At 45.0% G+C, this 22,735-nt stretch overlaps 1 protein-coding gene across 2 annotated transcripts in view; it reads left to right on the top strand.

Annotated features, from left to right (window-relative positions):
- Positions 1–22,735, top strand: part of ACVR2B (activin A receptor type 2B) — a 413,701-nt gene that overhangs the window by 239,516 nt on the left and 151,450 nt on the right. For both annotated transcript variants that reach the window (XM_086941456.1, XM_086941457.1), the window contains exon 6: positions 13,303–13,446. In XM_086941456.1, the coding sequence (XP_086797582.1) occupies positions 13,303–13,446 (144 nt within the window). The remainder of the gene's footprint in view (positions 1–13,302; positions 13,447–22,735) is intronic.

The following is a 22,735-nucleotide window of genomic DNA, read 5'->3' as shown; positions in this document are numbered from 1 at the left end:
AAGCACCGAAGTCAGCGCATGCCCAAGAAGTTATGGGCGGAAAGGCAAAGTTGGTCGGGCCTACATCGACGCCGGCGCCGAAGAAGGTTGGTCTGTCTAAAGACACTATGCCACCGATAAAATTCGGACTACCACCTACTGCACGCCCCAAGGTGCTCGATCCGAGACGTGGGGTCGAAGCCCCCAAACCGGTGTCATTGGGAAAAAGGAGTCGTCCTCTTGAAGAGGACGTTATGTACCAGGAGCCCTCATATGATGACCAGTCCAAGTTGCATATTGACTCAAAATCTGGTAAACTTACTATTTATCAGAGAAAAATCAGATCAGAAAATTCTTTGGAATCATACAAAATTCCACTCAAAAAGAAAAAGGATTCTGCAACATCACCTGTCCTTTTTGAGACTGTGAGGTACTATGGCCAGGACACTTCGGCATAATCACCCACATCCACTGCTGAGGATATGGGGTATGATGATGAGGAACAATATAGTTACCCTGTGGACAATGATCAGGATGACCAAACTCAAGCCTGGACAGACCCTGCTGACCAGGGGGAATCACAGACTATTCCTGATACTCCCTCTTATTATGTGAAAACTTCACCAACGGAAGATACAGCTGCGTTCAACGCTTTAATTGAAAGGGCAGCACTAAATCATGATGTGGACATGCATGCTGACCCAGTTGAAGAGGACTTCCTGTTTGACACTTTCTCCACTTCAGAGAAATCTGTTAAAACTTTGCCAATGCTAAAGGGTGTCCTTAAACACGCAGGGGACATTTTTAAGGAAACCACTAGGGCAAGGGTTATTAACCCCAGGATTGAGAGGAAATACAGACCGGCACCTGTGGACCCTACATATATTAAGGGACAGCTGCCGTTAGACTCTCTGGTGGTGTCAAATGCTCGTAAGCGCGCTAACTCACAAACTAGGGGTGATGCTCCTCCTCCAGACAAAGAATCTAAAGTACTTGAAGCTTCTGGGAAAAGAGTAGCTGCTCAAGCAGCTAATATCTGGAGGATTTCTAATACACAGGCCCTATTAGCCAGATACGATAGGGCACATTATGACACACTAGAGCAACTGCTACAACATTTGCCTGAGGCCTACAAGGAGGGAGCAGAGATGCTAATCCAGGAGGGTAAACTCATATCCAACGCATCCATTAAGTGTGCGCTAGATGCAGCAGACACTGCAGCCAGGGACATCAACACAAGCGTCATGCACAGGAGGCATGCTTGGTTGCGAATCTCTGGATTCAAACCTGAGATTCAGACCACATTACTAAATCGGCCTGTGAACCCAGATTATCTTTTTGGTCCTGATGTGGACACAATCTTAGAAACGATTAAAAAAGACACTGAGACAGCCAAGTCCATGGGTGCCTTGCAGTCCCAACAATTTAGAGGAGGTTCCTTTCGTCACTCCAGTAACACAGGAGCAACACGAGGCCAGGCATCACAACAAATTCCATACAATAAAGGGAGCACGCAAACCACCTACAATAAAAATAACAGAGGTGGATACCGTGGCAACAGCAGCAAAGGCAGAGGACGGGGGAATAACAACACCAGATCCTCCGCCAATACTAAACAGTGACGCCTTGTCACTGCCCCCGGACCATGTAACACCGGTCGGGGGGCGATTACAACAGTTCCTGCCAGTCTGGGAGAGCATTACCACAGACAGGTGGGTGAGACAACGTATTCAGTACGGCAATTGTCTAGAGCTAACCTCCACTCCACCCAACATACCCCCAAGACACCGTCCTATGTCAGCAGAGCACATAGACTTATTGCAGCAAGAAGTCATCAGTATGCTGCAAAAAGGGGCCATACAACTCGTCCCTATACAGGAACAAGGTACAGGAGTATACTCGCTGTACTTCTTCTTTTTTTTTTTTTTTTTTTTTTTTTTGGGAAACCTTTATTGTGCAACAAAAGCTTACAGGTACGGGCCCACAACCATGCAGGCCGGCCGCGAAATCAAGTGGTAGCACACTAGACCAAATCAAAACAGCTCAGCAGTCCCTGAGACGAGGAACAGCAATTATCCGATGCATCACATACTGGAGAAAAAGGGGGGACCACTGAGTACAGGATAAGTGAGGTTAATTTTAAAGTTATAGGTAAGAAGGATCAGACGCAGTCACTTCATCGAGAACACATGGCGGGCAATGATCCCAGCGAATCAGCAACAAACTAGGCAATAATTAGAGGATCATCAGAAGAACTTGAGGATAAGAACAAACAGTACAATACATACTGGTCAGTACCCGCCCCACGATCGTGGAACATATTGACTAACGGTAGTGGAGAAACCAACAGCAGAAACAATAAGCAGCGCTACACCTAACCGCCAACCTGACCCAAAGGAAAAAGGAAAGAGTAAGAAGAGTCAAGAGAGAAAGGAGAAAAATAAGGCCCATAGAACCAAGACGAAACAAAAAACCCACCCCAAACCCCCCACCCAGAACTGTCGGGAGAGGAGACATGCAATCAAAACGATCTGCTCCCACCCTCCACCTGTGCACAATTGGAACCTACGAGAAGAGGAAGTCATTACAAAATCAAATACAGGAACATGATGAGGAAGCGATCATACTTGTGCAATCGAAAGTACGCCATTTATCCATGCACGAAGTAGTAGTCCGCCGCTGCAAGTTATCTCAACCCTGTCCCTGTCTGTCCAGGGCCATAGGCACGGAGTGCACATTGAACCAGAAGCAAACGGGCCAGGAGTGAAGCGCAAGAACTCCAGGCCACGAAACACGGCACCAGTCATGATGGCCTCGGATCGGACCAGCAAGAAAAAGCAGCAGCAACAGCAGGCAACACGAACAGCGCCCCGCTGACCAAGAAGGGGCACTCGCTCTGCTAGGACAGACATCGGATCCCGGCTCAGCAGGGCGCGGCGAACAATCGCCGGAAGTCACGGCAAGGCAGGCCCGGACGGACCCCGGCCGGAGTCCCTCCGTCATTTCCACATTTCCACTCCTTGGAAACGCTCCCGACAAAACAGAGCAACGGGCATCCAGACCTCTAGACAAGCGATGGCCGTAATCTCATCAACCTCGGGGAAGGTCCGTGCAGCACAGTTCAGCGGTTGGTCCGTACCCATGGGGGGCGGCTCAGCGGGCCCGTCAAGAAAATCATCATCCGGTCCAGCGGCAGTCAACATCATGGCCTCACGCCAGGAACTCAAGGCAGCGAGGACGTCGCCAATCGTAGGATCACCCCTACAGTATTCAGCAAACGTGCCGTGCGACCGGCCAGTGTTCCCGTCGATGACGGGTCTGAGATACAGGGCGCGGGCCACCATCTTGTCAGCACGGCGGGGCCACTGTGCACTCCAGCCCCGATCCGGTGGCCAGCGGGGTCCAGCGAGAGCCAGCCGGGGACAGTCAACCGCACCAGTGGTGCAGGGAAGCGGACCACCAAAACATTGGAGGTAGTTGGCGCCTCTGGCCCATGGGCGCCGCCCGCCGAGTCCGGGCGGAGGATTACAAAACGGCCGGTTGGGAGACAAAGGGGGAGACGCGTCTCCCATGCGGTCAACCCCCGTCCGTGGGATGCGGCACCCCGCCACCAGGTCCCACCAGGTCCCCGGACCACCAGTTGGGTCCGGTCAGTCGCCACCGGTCCAACCGCACAGTGGCCTCTTCGGTCGACCCCTCTCCTCCACCAGGGGCCGGCGCAGGGACTTCGTTCCAGTCGAGAGCTGCAGGCAAGTCCAGGCCCGCCCGCCTCGCAGGCTCCGAAGCAAACAAGGGCACAGCTCAGGATCCGCAGCACCCAGGAGCATCCGGAGCAGATGGTAAGTATCAGCAATCTGTCATGTTTCCATATTTCCTCGAATACATCTTCTCGGGGCAGGATAGAGCACAGGATTAATAAAACAGGCGAGAAGGTCGACGGAGTCGAGCTACAACGCGGCCATCGCGGTCGCGAGCTTGGCTCCTCCCCTCCTCGCTGTACTTCTTAGTTCCCAAAAAGGACGGGTCTCTCGGGCCTATACTGGACCTCAGGCCCCTAAACCAATACATCTTGTCAGAACACTTTCACATGCTCACTTTACAGCAGGTTCTACCATTGCTCAGTCAGGGAGGTTTCCTCGCAACTCTAGATCTAAAGGATCAATATATCCTGCACACAGGAAGTATCTCCGGTTTACCATACAAAATCGGCACTACCAGTTCAAAGTACTGCCTTGCGGGGTGACAACAGCCCCCAGGGTGTTTACCAAGTGCCTAGTGACAGTAGCGGCGCACCTAAGGATAAACCATGTCCACGACTGGCTCATCCAGACAAAGTCGGTCCAGCAATGTGCCGGCCACATGTCGCGCACTATTCACCTCCTGCACAGCCTCGGATTCTCATTAAACTATGCAAAGTCTCATCTCCAAGCCGCTCACGTACAACAGTACCTAGGAGCGACGATAGACACTCTGGTAGCAAAAACACAGCAAGAATCAGCAGTATTGAGTTGCTGATTCAGAAATTCAGACCCCAATACTCGCTCCCAGCACGGGTGTTTATGCAGTTGATAGGCATGATGGCCTCCTGCATCTTCATAGTCCCTCACGCGAGGCTACACATGCGTCCGCTTGAAGAATGCTTAGCACGGCAGTGGAACCGGGCTCAAGGACAGTTAAGAGACCTAGTGTTGGTGACCGGTCGTGCATACCACTCTCTGCATTGGTGGAACCCACAAAACCTTTGCAAGGGACGACCGTTCCAAGAGCCTGTACCACAAATCGTGCTGACAACGGACGCATCTCTCCTGGGCTGGGGAGCGCATGTCCTGCATTACACAGTGCAGGGACTATGGACGACGCAGCAAAGAAAGATGCACATCAACCTGCTGGAAGTGATGGCAATCTTTATGGCGATGAAGGCGTTCAAGGTACATTTGTGCAACAAAGTAGTGTTGATCCGGCCGGACAACATAAATGCCATGTACTACATACAGAAGCAGTGAGGGACACACTCTCCACAGTTGTCACATCTAGCGCAAAGCATGTGGAAGTGGGCCATTCAGAGGAACATCTTCCTCATGGCGGAACACCTTCCGGGCAGGGACAACCAGATGGCGGATCTGCTCAGCAGACACAGCCACCAAATGCACGAGTGGGAGATACAGCCCTCAGTGCTACAACCGTACTTCCAGCAGTGGGGTCACCCAGAGATAGACCTGTTCGCCACAAGGGAAAACGCAAAATGCCAAAGCTTCGCCGCCAGGTTTCCACATCCACAGTCTCAGGGCAATGCGATATGGATGAACTGGTCAGGCAGGTCTGCGTACGCTTTTCCCCCAGCCCCGCTCATACCACTAGTGGCACGCAAACTGCGACAACACTCCATGACACTCATCCTAGTTGCTCCAACGTGGGCGAGGCAACCGTGGTACACCACGTTCCTAGAACTTTCCGTGGTGCCTCATCAAAGGCTGCGCTTAACACCCAGGCTTTTAACGCAGAGCCATGGAGACATTCAGCACCCAGATCCGCAACAGTTGAACCTTGCGATCTGGCTCCTGAAGTCATAGTTTGGTTACCTGAACTTGCCTCCTGACTGTATGAACATTATCAAGGAGGCAAGAAGACCTACAACCAGAGCTTGCTATGCGGCGAAGTGGAAACGTTTTGTCATCTATTGTACCAATAATGACATAAATCCGTTCGATGCATCTACTCAAAACATCATATGTTACCTGTTACGTTTACATAGATGCAATCTAGCGTATAGCTCCATACGTATACACTTGGCTGCGGTGGCGGCTTATCTTCAGAACAGATAACACCTTTCACTCTTTCGAGTTCCTGCTATTAAAGCTTTTATGGAGGGACTCAAACGAGTGATTCCTCCCAGACACCCACCGTCACCTGTCTGGAACCTGAACGTGGTTCTAACCAGACTGATGGGACCACCCATTGAACCTCTATACTCTTGCGAGATACAGTTCCTAACGTGGAAAGTGGCTTTCCTAGTGGCGATTACATCACTTAGAAGGGTTAGTGAGCTACAAGCCCTAACTATTCAGGAGCCATTCATACAAATTCATGCAAATAGAGTAGTACTACGTACAAACCCTAAATTTATGCCAAAGGAGGTATCCCAGTTTCACATAATCAAACTATCGAACTGCCAGTGTTCTTCCCAAATCCAGATTCAGTGGCAGAAAGAGCTCTACATACACTGGACGTTAAAAGAGCTCTCCTGTACTATATAGACAGGACAAAACCTTTCAGGAAAACTAAACAACTGTTTGTTGCCTTTTCACCACAGCATAAAGGCAACCCCATTTCAAAATCAGGTATAGCCATATGGATTGTTAAGTGCATACAAATTTGTTATCAAAAAGCTAAACGCACGTTAACAGTTACCCCAAGAGCGCATTCCACACGCAAGTTAGGGGCATCCATGGCTTTCCTGGGAAACATTCCTCTAGAAGACATATGTAGAGCTGCCACATGGACTACCATACATTCATTTACCAAACACTACTGCGTAGATGTACACTCTAAACAGCAAGCAGCTGTAGGACAGGCTGTACTCAGGACTCTTTTTCAGGCTGCTGCAGCTGGCACGGGCAACCACTGCTAAGGGGGGAGACTGCTATACATTCTATGCACAGATATGAATTCAGCAGTCCACATGCCTCGAACGGAATATGCTACTTACCAGTATGCATCTGTTCTTGGCATGTAGGGCTGCTGACATTCATATCGCCCTCCCTCCTCTCCGGTGCCTGTCGCAGCTGTAGCACTCCGAATTATTCTTAGCATGGCCATCACTTACTGTATCATACTCCATCCCTGCCACAATGGTGAAAAACAATCTGAGGATGGAGAGGATGCCCATGCGCACTGTAGTCCGGGGGAGGAGCCACCTATCTCGTGATACTTCGAAGACTCTTCCAGGACAACAATGTGCAATCATCCGGACCCAACACTAGGCGGCGATCTATGCACAGATATGAATGTCAGCAGCCCTACATGCCAAGAACAGATGCATACTGGTAAGTAGCATATTTCTTTCAAAATAGAAGCAAAGTATTTAAAAAAAAAAATCCCAAGCCTTCTTATTCAGAGGGTGAGCTATCTGTATATCATGTGCTGGATATTTGTATCATTGAAAGCCCGAGCCATATGAGAATCCATTGTGGACAAGATGTCTTAATGCCCAGTTTGTCCAGCAGGCAACTAGGCATTAATTTACCCTTAGAAGGGGCAGAGCTCTGGCATACAGCACTAGGCCAATCAGTGCCGGGTTTATAGATCCCATCACCCTGGAAAATGCATTAATACCAGCAATTGAAAGACTGGACTCTATGCCCAGGCTGGTTGAGAGAATCCTGAGCTCTTCCCAAAGAAAAGCATTGCTTCCTATTGAAGGCTGTGGGGGTGGGGTGAGGGGTGATATTTCTTCAGTTGTGGGCACTATGCTCCCGTTGCCAGTGAGACGCCGGTGTTTGTGCAGAAACACCTCTCTGCCCCTGCATTTCCCAGAGAGAGGCTGATGTACACTTACTGAATGCATGCGACCGACCTGGATATGCTGCAGTTGAGTAAGGACGAAAACTAAACTCTGTGCAGTGTGAGGAATGAAGAGGGCCTCCCATCACCCCGTGTGTTTTCCCATTTGGGTTTTTTGTGTTAGTGCAATGTTGTAGTCCACCCTTATGGGTGAATGTGTTTGCAGTGTTTATGCACACATTGTGACGGTTGTTTGTACACTATGTGTTTGTTGCAAAATGTGGAAATACATTTTAGAAAGTTCTCACCGAATTTTGTATACCTAAATGCATAGAAGTGATTCTTCCCATTTTTCAAGAACTCATGAACAAACTAGCAAACTATTAAACAACCAAAGCATAGACATTGAACTCCTATTTAAAACAAAGGAAAATAACTAGCACCAACCCATTTTCGAAAATCCTCTTCAAGAGTAGGCTAGGAGCCTTAGCATTCCTTCAAACGAATATCACAAAGTAGATTTATGGATCTGGTCAAAGCAGGCGCCTGCCAGCAGATCTTCTGACCCTTGTCCTCCACGAATCTTCAAGAACATTCTTTTAACTACCTCTGCTGCCACACCAGATTGAGGAATTATTGAAAATTCCTTAGCTAAGGGAATCTTTCCAGAAGACCTAAAAAGGGCATACATACGCCCATTATTACAGAAAATTAACCTGGTTCTGCTTGACCACGACAACTACAGACTGATTACAAATGGACCTCTCCTGGAAAAACTGATGGTAAGAGCAACATTCCCCAAATGTCACAATTCATTGAAGATCACTCCATACTTTCCCACTTCCAAACAGGATTATGTCGAGGAAGATGCTCAGAATCTGCCCTCATCACAGTCTGGGAAGGCCTTAAAAACACAGTTGACTGGAACGGTGTTGCTGCACTACTCCTCTTCAACCTCTCAACTGCCTATGGCAAGTTGACCATAACGCTGTAAAACAAAGATTCTACGAAGCGCGCATAGAGGAGACTGCACTTGACTGGATCACATCCTACCTTTAAAGCAGAACAAAAGTCATCCATTCTCCCCTTTTCTCATCTAAACTGTCCTTCCTAAAAGCAGGGGTTCCTCAAGGCTCTGTCATCTCACCCATGCTTTTCAGTCACTACGAGTAATGATCAATTAATTTCAAGTTGCATGCAATAACTATGCAGGGGACACTCAAATACTCTGTAAACTGGAAAGGCCAAAGACATTGGAAACTCTGAATTTTTCAGTTGCCTCAGACCTGTTGATCAGTGGATGACATGGAGCCATCTCAAATGCTTCCAAAACGAAAATACTCACATGTGACGATCGGAATAATTATGACTCACTCGCTACCTAGCCTGATGATCTGGGACCACCTCCTAAAGTATCTAAGGAAGTAAGAAACCTTGGAATTACCATAGACTTCAAGCTATCAATGATGCCCAAGTGGACAAATTAGCAAGATCAAGCTTCATTTCTATGAAAACTCTACGAGGCATCTTCCCCCACTTTGGATTGCCACATAAGGTCCAGACTACTGTCTCTCTTGTACTGTCTAAACTTGATTTCGCCAATGACCTCTACCACAAATCATCTTTATCAACTATGAAAAGACTACAATGGATTCAGAACTCTGCTGTCAGATTACTCCTACATCTAAAGCCACAAGTCCACATCTCCCCTACTTTGAGGACCCTACATTGGTTACCGGTTGCCAGAAGATCCACATTGAAGCTGCTTTGTGTCCCCCACAAAGCAATACATGGAACAGGACCCATTTTCTTCAGGAATAAAATCACCAAATACACTCAAGAAAGTTACCTCCCCGCCAGATTTGGCATCTAGCCTCAAAATCCCACTATACAGGAATAAAAACATAGGGACCCTACATTCTCTGTTCAAGCAGCCAAACCTTGGGACTCATTACCCCCAAACATAACATCCATGGATAACTATCTTATCTTCAGGAGACTATTCAAGAGTTGGCTACATAACCAACATATACAAACACAAATGTACAGCATATCCCTGTGTAAACATGAGCATTTAATTGGATTATATGTATCTGTCACAGTCTCTCTCTCATAGATCTATATACATCTCTCTCTCTCTATATATATATATAAAAGTTAAGCACAGAATATATATAGATCTCTCTCTCTATATATATATATATATATATATATATATATATATATATATATATATATATATAGAGAGAGAGAGAGAGAGAGAGAGAGAGAGAGAGAGAGAGAGAGAGAGAGAGAGAGAGAGAGAGAGAGAGAGAGAGAGAGAGAGAGAGAGAGAGAGAGAGAGAGAGAGAGAGAGAGAGAGAGAGAGAGAGAGAGAGAGAGAGAGAGAGAGAGAGAGAGAGAGAGAGAGAGAGAGAGAGAGAGAGAGAGAGAGAGAGAGAGAGAGAGAGAGAGAGAGAGAGAGAGAGAGAGAGAGATCTATATATATTCTGTGCTTAACTTTTATATATATTTATATATATATATATATATATATATATATATATATATATATATATATATATAGAGAGAGATCTATATCTATTCTGTGCTTAACTTTTATAGGTCACTACATAGCTTCCATATAAGTTATTTGATTAGATACTTATGGTTTGTTTCTTTTTCACAATATGTACATTTTACTACAACTATTCACCTCAATTGCACTATTCAATTAATGAAAAAATATATAATAAAAAATAAAATAAACAAAATAAAAAAGCACAAATTAGCTTAAAATACAGCAACACTTGAAAGTCTGAGTTTTTTAAACACAACTTATTTATTACCTTCCATATACCAGTATACCATCCATGCACTTGTGTATCTATATATTTATTACTTTACTCCTATTGTAAAAAAAAAAACAATTGAGGGTCTCTCTGCCATATGTTTCACCCTATATCCCTCTCAATGTATCCTATACCGCCACTGTATGACTTCTCAAACCTCATTCTACTACTATGACCTCAAAAATACCCATTTCTTGTCTATTCACTTCTCGATCCCTCCTTGCATCACCCCCAAACTTCACTTCTGTGACCTTCATGACCTAATGTAGGTCACAGTAGGGGGCATTATTGGCTTATCACATAAAGAAGGTCAAAGTAGTTGGCATTCTGCGCTTATGGCTCATGTAACAGCAAGTCATGCAGATTTCGCCCACCTGATGGGGAAAAAATGTAATTAAACACTTACAAACTTGAACACTAGATGGCGGAATAATGCACATCATGCAAATCTGGAAGAACTTCAAGCAATACTGTTTTTGGTGAGGTATAACAGATTCCTTATGCCACAACACCTTTCCCACACAGGCGGCCCCAAGCACACACACACCACTCCCTGCAATCCCTGCCAACCTCTAGCCCCCGCACAACACAAAAAACCTTCACTATAAAATAAGCTATATTTTTTAGCTTGATCAATTCTTATTTTTCAGGCAAGGATATGAATATTTTGAAGTAGAAGTAACTAGAGTTTACGAATTGTGAAGAAGAAAAGCTGGTGACAGTAATTTCTCATGTGACTTTTTGATTCATCCATCCTTGAAATCCATTTTGAAATATAATTGAACCAAGATTTGGACTCAGCCAAAATGTGGGATGATTTCATGGCCAAAGTAACAGATCCGATGACAAGTCACCTAGAAACACTTATAATATAATGAGACTATTCAGCTACACTATGGGCTTCGCTTCAACATAATTTTGTTTGCAAACACGTCGCAGTATATTTTTATCAGTATTATGCTGCTAATACCACATTCAAGAGGGTGTACATAAATTGGGTATCTAGCTTGCAAAATAACATGTAACAAGTATTTATTTGACATTAGCAGGAGCACAAAAGTAATATCAAGAGACCTAGCAACTAATAAACCTCATTGTTTAAATCTGATTGATTATCTAGCTTGTACTTTGTCCCCTTTATCTATGTTCATGCATGCCCATGTAAATTCATGCATTCTTGACTTCATATCTATTTTCGTGAAGATATTGCATTAGTCTTTATCAAAGATATAGAAATAAATTGGTTTCTAATGAGGGAATACGGTGAAACTCAAATGTTACACCTCTAGCTGGTTTGTATTCCAGACTCTTAATGCAGCACTATTCATTAGGTAGCATGGAACCTCTCCCTCCCTCAAAATAAGTTACATTTTGTTTAATTAATAATGCTACTTAATTACATATAGTTTTTTTTTCAAATATGCATTCCTGCACAATTGTTTTTATTTATTGAGAATTTTACATACTCCGAAAAATTAATAGCCTTTTATAGCACTTATTCTTATTGGTCATAATCTGTTGTATTGTGAACTGAATTTGCTTTGAATTGATTCTTCCTGGAGTAGTGTATAGTGTAATGTTGTTGTGGCATTTGAAACCCTGTCTTGTGATTTGTGATTGACAAAAGTAGCTAGACTACTTAGAGCCACTTGGTACCCTTCCATATCTTTTCTATAAAATCTTGGTTTCTTGAAAAAAGGTTAAATTATCTACTGTTGTCTATTAAAATGACACTGAATTATCCTCCCACCTTCTAGTGTTTCTCATCGTTTTTAAATTTTAAAGTAGTCACTGTTCCAAATTTAGTGAGCCTGGTAGCAGTTTTGAGCAACTATTATTCGGACGATTACAACTTGATGAATATTTAAATATGTGAACATTGAATTGCTTCTGTGAATATACATTTGTGTGATAAGAGAATCCTACACTCTGAGAGAGACCTCAACTTGAAATGTAGGGAAGGAGAGCTGTGGTGCGTGAAGAGACTTGCAGAGGTGATGGGTTGGTGGAGAGGTTTGTTGTGAGTGAGCACCGAAGAAAATTATTAGAAGGGATATCTGATGCAATGGAAGAAAGGTCAGAGAGAAGGGAGGGTTAAAAGTAGAGGCTTATGTGTAATACAAGGTGGATGGTTTGTAGCGATGTGATTAGAAACTAAACTTCAGAAGGATTACAAAAGAGGGTTATGGCATCAACAGGACTAATGGTCAAGGCAAATGGCGGCTACAGAATAGATGCAGAAAAGGGAAACTTGGAGTTGAAGGAATTATTTGGGTGGCATGGGCAAGGCTGGGCTTAGTTTGAAGGAGAGTCTGTATAAGAAGGTGGGCCGAAGAGGGGAGCACAGGCTTAGAGTAGAAAAGTGGTATAAGTGGTGTCTTAAGGCAAAGGAGTGTTATGCTGATAGATGGTGGTTAGCCGAAGGGGTTTGGCCGTTGAGGTAGCTAAAAGTGAAGGGACACCGAGCTAGTGTTTAGAAGTGTGCACAGTTTTAGGATAGAAATACTGAGTGGGTGGAAGTGTTTTAGGAGATAGTGGAATGCATTAAAATAATTTTACTGTGCAGTTAGCAAGCAGCAAAATAGGAATGTTTGACACCTCGCTGAGTAATCATGTTTGACTACAAATTTGAAGGCCTGAGAAGAACTGTCAGTGTCTCAATGGACGATTAATCTGAGTGGCAATCTTTGCTGACTCTTTAAACAACTGGGTGTGACGTCACATCTGTGGAATGAGTGGTAGCTTGAGAAATGAATGCTTAATTTGGGAGTGTGTGATGTCTGGCTTACCCATGTGGCTGCAGTGTTTTTATGGGAGATGGCCACATTACCAAGAGGTAAGTCAGGTTTCTGCTGGCTGTAATGAATCGGTCCTTAGGTGGAGTACGGTGCTCACCTCAGTGCTGAGGAAGCAGTCTTTGGCACGCTGCCACTCTGTGCAGCTGCTTAAATTCTGAATGCATTCATTCTTATCCACCCTTTGTCTCTTTCAGGACAAGCAGTCATGGCAGAGTGAGAGAGAGATCTTCGCCACCCCTGGAATGAAGCACGAGAACCTTCTGCATTTCATTGGAGCGGAGAAGCGAGGAACCAACTTGGAGATGGAATTATGGCTCATCACGGCTTTCCATGACAAGGTAGCTCTCTGATACTTGTCGCTTGGAAGTCTTTATGTTTTAGGTCTTGCTAAACAGCGCATGCACTGCCTCTTCCAGACATGCTGTTTTCTATCGGTGGGCTTGGAAACCACCCACTACTTTTTTTTTTTTGCAGAGTTTTATATAGTGTGAACCGAATCGGGTATCAGAGCGTTTTACATTGCACCAGTTACGTTACATGAGGACACACATGCATTTTAGGCACAGGGAGATTAAGTGATTTGCCCACAATCACAGGAGGTTTTGGCGTCGTCACCGAGACTCGAACCCAGATCCCCAGGTCCGAGGTCGAGCGCCCAAGCCGTTAGGCCATTTGTTGGCTTCATTACCTCTTATTTATTTGTTTCTTATAGGTCAGCGGACATAATCTCACATCCTCTTCATGTGTTTGTGCCTCCCATGGAGCATGGCTGCATTACTTGTGTCCTTCCACTGCTCATTTTTTTTAGTTTAAACCCTACATTTCTCTTTGGGCTCTATCACTGAACCAGAGTGAACATTTTGGGCGGGGTACCTCCTGTACTAATCTCCCTTCTGTACTCCTCGCTTGTGTTGCTTGCTGTCACCCAACCGCCCTCTGCTGATTTCCTAGTGTTTATCCCAGCCCCTCCCTCCCACTGTCTGTTAGCCCCAGGCCTTAGTTCCCTCTCATCCTCTGTTGTGCAAATTGCTCTCTCTCTCTGTTGCCTACTGATCCGCCTAAAAAAATATTTTAAAATTACTGTGACTTGCCACGTCATATTGCTTTTATTCCCTAACTTTTATCTGCTTGGGTTAGCAGCTTAATGACTTAGGAGTTTTTAATTATTCGGGCATTGCTGGCCGTGATGCTTTTACAACACGCTCTGGGTCTCATGAAGTAAATAAGGACCAAGAAATACGGGAAAAAAAGCAGAGCACAGAAGTAGGCCTGCCACTAACACAGCCACCCACTACTCTGCACAGCAGCTCTAAAACTGCCTCATTTTTATTAGCACAGCCACAGTGTCAGTGTTTCCCCCCCCCCCTAACGTTTATCTACTTGACTCCTAATATCTCAGCTAGGTGAAGTGCTCTTTGCTACAAAGCGAGAACTGTCTGCGAGTTTAGCACTTGACATAGCCAAGTTAGTAGATATGTGGCTGACAGTTTCCCAGCCCAACCATTTGTTTGGAGGCTGAGATGTCATAACTGTGATCAAGTTCAAATGATTTTATTTGCAAGACAAGATTACTGCAATTACACACAATGTAAACTTGGATTTGGAAGTTTCACACTGATTTGATGCAAGAAGCAATCCGATTCCTACTAAGCATACATAAAACAAAATTGACACTAAACAAGCAACCCCCAGATAAATAACAAATGTGTGTCAAACACTCCAGGCCAGCGCAATTTTCACGAGATCAAAAAGACGCTGTGATCGGCAATCTAGTTTAATAGTCTGTTGGTTTGAGTAAGGTTATTTCTCTGTTGGGGACCGCTAGGACACATACTTCAGCCGCTCTGCACCAGGAAGCGCGGCCTGCAACCCCCGATCTCTCATTCATGCTGCCTATGTCCTGTAGCGCAGAACACTTTCTCTATTGGGTGGCCGCTGGGACATGAACTTCATGCCCTAACACTCACTCTGCCAGGAGGTGCTGCCTGCAGCACCAAACCTCACGCTCATAAGCACTGCCTCAATCGTGCAGCGTGGAATGCTGTACTCTGTTTTTTGGGGGCTGCTGGGGCACGGCGTTCAGGCTATAGCCCGCACTGCACCAGGAGGCGCCGCCTGCAGCACCTGACCTCGCGCTCCTAAGTACTGCCTCAATCCTGCAATGTGGGATGTACCTTGGCACTGCCTGGGCCAGTCGGTGTGCATCCGCAGCCAGACCAGACTGGCTGGGTCACTCCCCTAGTATTGGCCTCCTGGGGTGAGTGACATTCTTTGTTTTTATCCTTCAGTAAGGTGTAGCAGACATTATTTCTCTTCCGCTGCTCCCTGTCTGCCAACTGAGAATGGGGAAGAGAAAGGGGGATTTGGTGAATACCGCCAATAAAAGGCTCAGAGCAATATTCTGGCTTTTCTAAATGCAGCACTGGGGACTCTCTCCGGCAACTGCACTTAGTGTGACCCCAGACTCCGAGATCCCACCCTTGAGCGGAGAGGCTTTGGCTCAGGCCAGTCTTAGTAGGCCTGTGGAATGGCTGCCTTCACCAGAGGACCGTTGGATCGAAGATTAAAACACCTACCTCCTCTAACCAGACACTCTTGTCAAGACGAGCATTTGCAATGCAATGGGTCTCACATTTACAAGAGTTTGAGCTATTGGCATTTCTAATGCCAATAGCTCAAACTCTTGCAAATGCGAGACCTGTTGCATTGCAAATATTTTTTGTTTCAGAGGTCCCCTTGCTGCGGGACACAGCTTCCAATAACGTGAAAGCGTAGCATGGAGTGCTTTCTTCAGACGGGGCGTGGCAGATATTAAAGTGAAACCGCTGCATGATGGATTTGACCCAAAATAAAGTATCCGTTTGTCAAGTTGACATATAAAGGCATTTTTTTGTAAAAGCTACACATGCAGCACTTTAACTGAAATAGCAGCCGCACACCTTTCTTTAGACGCAGCATGTCTAAAGAAAAAGGGCGCGGCCTCCATTAATGTGAAAGTGCCACATGGGCGTTAGCAAACAAATAAGTGTGGCCGCTATAATTAAGAGAACTGCGCTGCTTAAATAGATACATTAAGGAACGGCAGTTGCTGTAGTTAAAGCGGCCCGCCATTAGAAATTAAAATAATAGCAGGCGGCATGCTGCGACATAGTGGGTGAAATGGGGGCAAATCTTTGAATAAAATAGTGTTCACAGCCAAGATAAAGCAGACCATGTAACAAGACAAGTAAAAGGTCCAGTCATTATGGGAGGTTACAAATGCAGACAAGGTGGTTGTAAGGAGGGACTAAGAAGCCTATTCCGGAATGAAAAGTAACGATTTTGCAAGGACGGTATCAGGAGCCAATTGAAAAGATGGGCGGGACATGGGTGGTGCTTCAAGTCCATTCCTCAATACAGCATGCCTTGCAGCGCATGTGCTGCTCAGGCTTGACCTAAAAAATAGGGGAAAGATGCAAGAAGCCTACGGTTCCGGATGCTGCCCCTGGTGGCACATCAACTTCCTTACAGGATATTGCCTTGAAAACTCCGAGGGTTGTTTAGTATCTTGAGGCCTGTTTGATTGGTTTAGAGGATAGGCTAGAGAAAATGGTGGGAGGGCTGGGCAATGTATTCTGTCCTTTAGAGAATGTAGCATTTATTGTGCAGTTTGATCTTACCTTCTAGCATTCCTTCTTAAGTTCTAACCTTGGGTCATTTCATACCTCCATCCAAAACCCCACTTAGACCCAGTTCTTCAGGATAGTTGTCTAGCTGCCCTCTTAGAGCGCCTTGGATGGCGCCTGTTCCTCTAACAATCTGCTAGCAAAAGAGAATAGTTTGCAAAATAACCTGCCCATTGCTCCCCCTGTTGCCTTTAGTGATTCTTTACGGAGCAGGAGAGGCCCTTCGCATAGCTCTTACTGTACCCCTGTTCAGGCCCACTCTTCTTATACTAATGGCCTAACTCCCTCGGAGGCTGTGATGCAATTGCCTCTGGCCTCAACGCTGTATGTTCTGGTATTGGCTAATGTGCCACCCATAAGAGGGGGAATGGAAGAGAGCTATGCCCATATTAAAAAAACAAGGTGATTAACTGGCCCTCAAATCGGTTGAGTCTCTCCGCTTCCTCTTTGTATCATCAAATTATTATGATGCACATGGAGGGCTGGATGACCCCTCGAAGTCATGCGCAGATGACTGCAGTGTGGTAATTTTATAAACCCCGGGTTAGTTGAACAGATCTGGTTTACCTCAAGGTCAAATCTGTCAATGAGGACTGACATCTTAATTTATCGTTTGGGTTTCTTTAACCCCCCCCCCCCCCCCCCTCCAGCGCGCTACACTTCTTCCAGAGGTGTTATCTGGTTAGCCCTTTGCAGGACGGGTGCCCCATTCTTTTACACACTGTGCCCAGCTCTGAACTTCAGCTAAGTAATAGATTTGCACCTTTAGCACAATTAGATGAGCAAGATTGACATATATCTAGTTTGGAACAGTCTTCGGGGGGGGGGGGGGTGTAAGGTTTATCCACAACCCAGGGGGTCATTTGCACTATTAGGCTGGAATGTTGCTGGGGTTAGTAACATTATGCCCGATGCGCATGGGATGACTGTACTGCAATTATATGGAATCATCTGCCTACAAGAGACTTGGGACATAGCTGGAGACTTGAGTATGGATGGTTATGCAACTTTTTTTCCTTTAATGATGTGCCCTCGCGTCATGGTAGACCGAAGGGGGGCCTTGTGACCTTTGTATACTGGGTCTAATATGCAAATGGAGACTGTTCCTATTGGCTCACCAAACATTCTACGTGTGCCTTAAATTTTGGCAATGACACCAAGCTGCTAGTTATAAATGTTTACAACCCTGCTTCGTCAACTGACATCCCTGCCATGTATTTAAGAATTTTTCTAGAAGCTTATTCAGTTTCTTTGTTTAAAGCTATACCGATTTTAATCCTAGGAGATTTTAATTTGCACCATTGCATGTTATGTGATCCGATTGAGAATTGAGTGGAGAACGAACATTCTTGTCCTGTTTCTGACCAGTTGCATTTTAGCCACTCCCAGGAGGGGAGCATTTAATTAATGTAATGTCTGAATTTAGCCTACCTTTAAGGGTAAAGGCATTTTGAACGACGATCAATTATATTATTGTGTCTTCCCGCCTATTGCTCCCTTATTGATTTGAATTCAATGTGGAGGGCTTTTAGGGATCATAACCCGTTTTGTGCACAGTTTAGAATGAATGTGCCAGCTGATGCAAACTCCCTGTCACACAATGAGCTGCATAAGCTAAAGTAGAAGGGCTATAGATTTAGCTGGGCTAAGATAATACCAGATGACTTCCTAAAGCATTGCTTTCCAAACGGTGTGTTGCGACACTTGGTGTGTCTGCTGCTGCCTGTAGGTGTCGCACAACGTAGTCTAGGCATCATGCAGGACGGTACTGCGCATGCTACTGATGCATTACCTGCTCCTGCGAAAGAGGAGTCTTCTCCTGTGGCTGGGCAGCGAGCCGTGATTGGAGTCGGAGTATCGCTGCTGCTCGCAGCCACCCACCCGCAAACCCGTTGAAGCATCAAGCAGCGGCAGTGGCGGTGAGTAGACTGCTAGTGGCTCCTGCACTGCAGTGCTCTGTGCCACCCCCTGCAGTCCCATTCAATCTAGGCCATGGTGAGGCCAGGAGCACCATCCAGTGCTCACTGCTGCTGCCCTCCCACAGACCCGTGGAACCTCCGGCAGTGAAGTAAAGACTGTGGCGGCTCTTGCTGCTGCCGCCCCTGCAGACTCCTGCCCCAGCAAACCCTTCGAAGCTTACGCAGGGGGGGCGAAAGCAGCATCACCAGTGACGAGGAAGCTTCACATGCTTGCGGTTCCTCCCCGCGCAGACCTATTCAAGCTTACACAGGGGGGAGGTGACAGCAGCATCATCAGTGACGTGGCTTCTGCAGCTCCACATGCTCGCTATCAACCTCGTACATCTCATTAAAATAGTGAGTGTTGCTGGTTATATTAAAATTGTTTTAATTCTTGCACATATTTACATAATATTACTCCTAAATTACAGCAGTCTTGGAAATGTATGTATGTTATGATTTTACAAACCATATATTTTGCTAGTAAAACTCAATTACCATTTCGCAAAATAATTCATGTCTAAAGTGTCCCCAACATGAAAAGTTTGGAAAGCACTGTTCTAAAGAACCCGATAATATCTTGCTATAGAAATTTTGAAATTTGCTTACGGGTTACAGAGTTTTGATTACAACTAGGGCTCCTGTTTTTATGGTGTCTTTTTTTTTTTTTTTTTTTTTTACATTTCCATCCCTATTTATTTTGGGGCCATTTTATTGGTATTTAACCATATTTAATTATGTTTTGAGAATAAATTGAGTTGTGAAATGGTATATTTCCACATTTATATAACTGATAAACATGCACTCATACTTTGATGCCTTTCACATTTTAACAAATTAAGCAGGCAAATATAACAAAACACTACTCCAACAGGTAAATATAAGCAATATTTACAAATATATGTTAGTATATGCCTGTATTTAAGGGCATCTCATCCTATTTTTAAATCCCCATGGTGTCTATCTGCTTATTAGTTCTGGAATTCATGAAGAACTAGCAGAGCCACTCGCAAGAAGCACAAATGTCTGTAATTTTTTTACTTTTAAAAATAAATACAGACAGGAAATATATTGTTTGTATTTATCTGCAACAATCAGTAAAAACTGAAAACTGGAAGCCTTAATTATAACATTGTGGATTCATTTAATCTTATTCACTTGGAAATTCAGATTGCCCTCATTAGGAAGGGAATTGTTTCCATCAACTTAGGACCCAAGTGGTTTGATAAATGTTCTAATTCATACACCGTCCTGCTGGCAGCCCTTCATCAGAAAGTAAAGTGCACTGTAGCAGTAAATGAGGCCAGGCATGTGATTCAGCGGCTTGCAAAGATGCCCTTAAAAGTGAGGCCTGGGAGGCTTCTACAGCTCAGCATTTCGGAGGGTGGTGAGCCGGCCATTTTTTTTTATACAGATGCCCTGCCAAAATAGCCCTGGACGTGTCCAGGCCTAGATGTGTCATTTTGAGTCTATATATAAAGAGGAAAGTGTCCCCCCCCCCCCCTTTTCATCCTAGCAGGGCTGAGGTGCTCCTCTTTATTTGAGAGGAAGTTATAGAAGCTATTCAAGCTTTGCCATCTGCGAAAGCTCCTGGCCCGGATAGAGTTCTCGGAGATCTCTAGGACCCCATTATCCCCCAACATCTGAATTCCATAGCCTGTAGTCCTATTATCTCTTCATGGCAAAACATCAGTAATTGTTGTGGTATATAAAAAAGTGAATAGAGCCGATCCAGCCTCTTATAGACCAATTTCATTAGTAATACCGGGAGTTAAAATCATTGGCCGCATCCTGCTGAATCGGCTGACAGTGTAGGCTGAATAGCATACTATACTGACAGACATTCGATATGGTTTCAGACCAAGACGGGGGACGATTCATCAAAATCTCAATCTCCATTTACTAATTAACAAGTACACCACCGTTAAGAAAGGCTCCATTCACCTAGCCTTAGCACGGTCTTTGACACTGTCAATAGAGCGAAGCTCCGGACCGTGCTGGACTCCATGATGGTGGAGAATGCACTTATCTCTTTTCTGCAAGATTCGGCCCCAATGGGGAGTGCTCTCCGCACTTTGAGCTTGCTAGGGGAGTACACCAAGGCTGCATTGGAGCTCAGATGCTTTTTGTCTTCTATATTAACCAGATTTTGTTTTTCTTAGTGGATCAGTGCAAGTATGCCCCTAATGTAGATGACCGATTTGTACCGCCCTGCATATATGGATCATACTGTCCTTATTTTCATTTTTTAAGAGCAAAGTATCATCCATCCCCGAGGGGATCTCTCGGCGCCGCAGTATCTGACAACAATTAGCAAAGCGATGTCAGGTTGGAGATTGAACAGCTAGATTTTAAGAAGTTTTCTGAACTGAATTAAGTTTGTGCAGGGGCGAATGTAAAACAGCAGCTTATTCCAATGGTGGGGGGCCAAGAAGAAAAAGGAGCGACCGCCCAATCTGGCGTTATGCATCAGTTTGGCGCGCACGGCTAATGGTTTAACACAGCCTGGCCCTGAAAACCAACTTCTCCAAATCATAATCAATGGTCCTCGGCCCGCCAAAACCAAATCTCCTGCTAGTCTCAACAGCTTCAGTATACAAACCGCTAGTAATCCTACATGCCTTAATCACAACATCCACTGTATTGTGGCATAACAGCACTGCCCAGTCACTTCCCATAGCTGCACTCAGGCTTCCGGCGTGTCTAACAAACAGTACGGTCAGAAATATTACAGGATGCAGGTGGAATCTATCACCCTTGGAAGTATTTTTGAATGTAAAAATGTTAATTTCACAATTACCTACAGCAGCTCACATTCATTTTACATCGGTGTAGAAAATCCAAGTTGCACGATGTGAGCCTGTCATTTCTTGATGTAGTTACATATTGAAACCAACTTTGTTTAAGTAAAACAATTTGATTTCTTTATTTGCAGTGCGATTTTTTTCAGGTTGTGGATTTTACATTGTCCCAGAATGTTTGGGAGATTTTTTTTTTAATAAAGATACTTAACTGCTGAATGGCATTAAAAACTACCTCTACTGTATCGCCCTCGGCCGCTTCTCAAACGGGTTCCTCTCATCTGTAAGTGCACCGTTCGTTTTGCTCCCTTAAGCGGATGCAGGTTTGAGGATTTTTAGGTTGGGTCACAGGTATCTGAAAGCTGGTATAAAAATTGAACTTTCTCTGTATGGTATTTTCTCTGTGTCCCCTGAGCACGAGTAACCAACATGCCACTTTTTAGGTCTCGCGACCTATCAATGCGCGCAAGCGCATTGAGCGGAGCGAGAATTCAAGTGCTCAAAATGCTCGTGAAACCAAGGGTTTCATTCATGCGTTTTTTTTTAAGTTCACGTGAATCACGTGACCAAACAAGCACGCGCATCAGCCTCCCTCCCTCCTAATTGCATTTTTTCACGGCCGCACAGCACATCAAAGGGCTTCTCCCAGCGTGTGCTGTGCGGCTTCTCCTCCCCGAATTATGGTCGGCCGTACTTTCAGTTTCCCTGCCGCTCTTTTTTGCACACTCAACTTTCAACATTATCAGCAACACAGGCGCCATGCTTAATAATTCAACAGGCGCCTACATGACTTGATGACATGCCCGCATGACTTGATGACATTGCAATTCTCTTCCAGGGGATCCTCATCAATAGTCATACGCATTAGAATATTCCCGCCCATGCGCGGGACCCCGGAAACAATATATTATATGTGCCCCACATATATATAGACATATATATATACATATATATATATAAAAATAAGCAATTGCAGCCAAATAAAACAGTAGAGCTGGAATATGCTGTGAAGAATTTCCACCATACATGTGTATTTGCATTAAAGACATGAGAAACAACACCAATGCTTGTTTAGAAACTGTTTTAATGCTTAGAAAGCAGTAGAAATTCTTATAACACACTGTAAGCATATACAGCTCCCAGGCTGCATTGCAAATACCCAGTCTAAAGAGACTGGAAAGCTAACTTGTAGCTGTATGTACT

Source organism: Lissotriton vulgaris, chromosome 10, assembly GCF_964263255.1.
Source record: "Lissotriton vulgaris chromosome 10, aLisVul1.2, whole genome shotgun sequence".
Taxonomy (NCBI): Eukaryota; Metazoa; Chordata; class Amphibia; order Caudata; family Salamandridae; genus Lissotriton; species Lissotriton vulgaris.
Note: the sequence above shows the minus strand (reverse complement) of the source record. Positions and strands in the feature narration are given on the sequence as shown.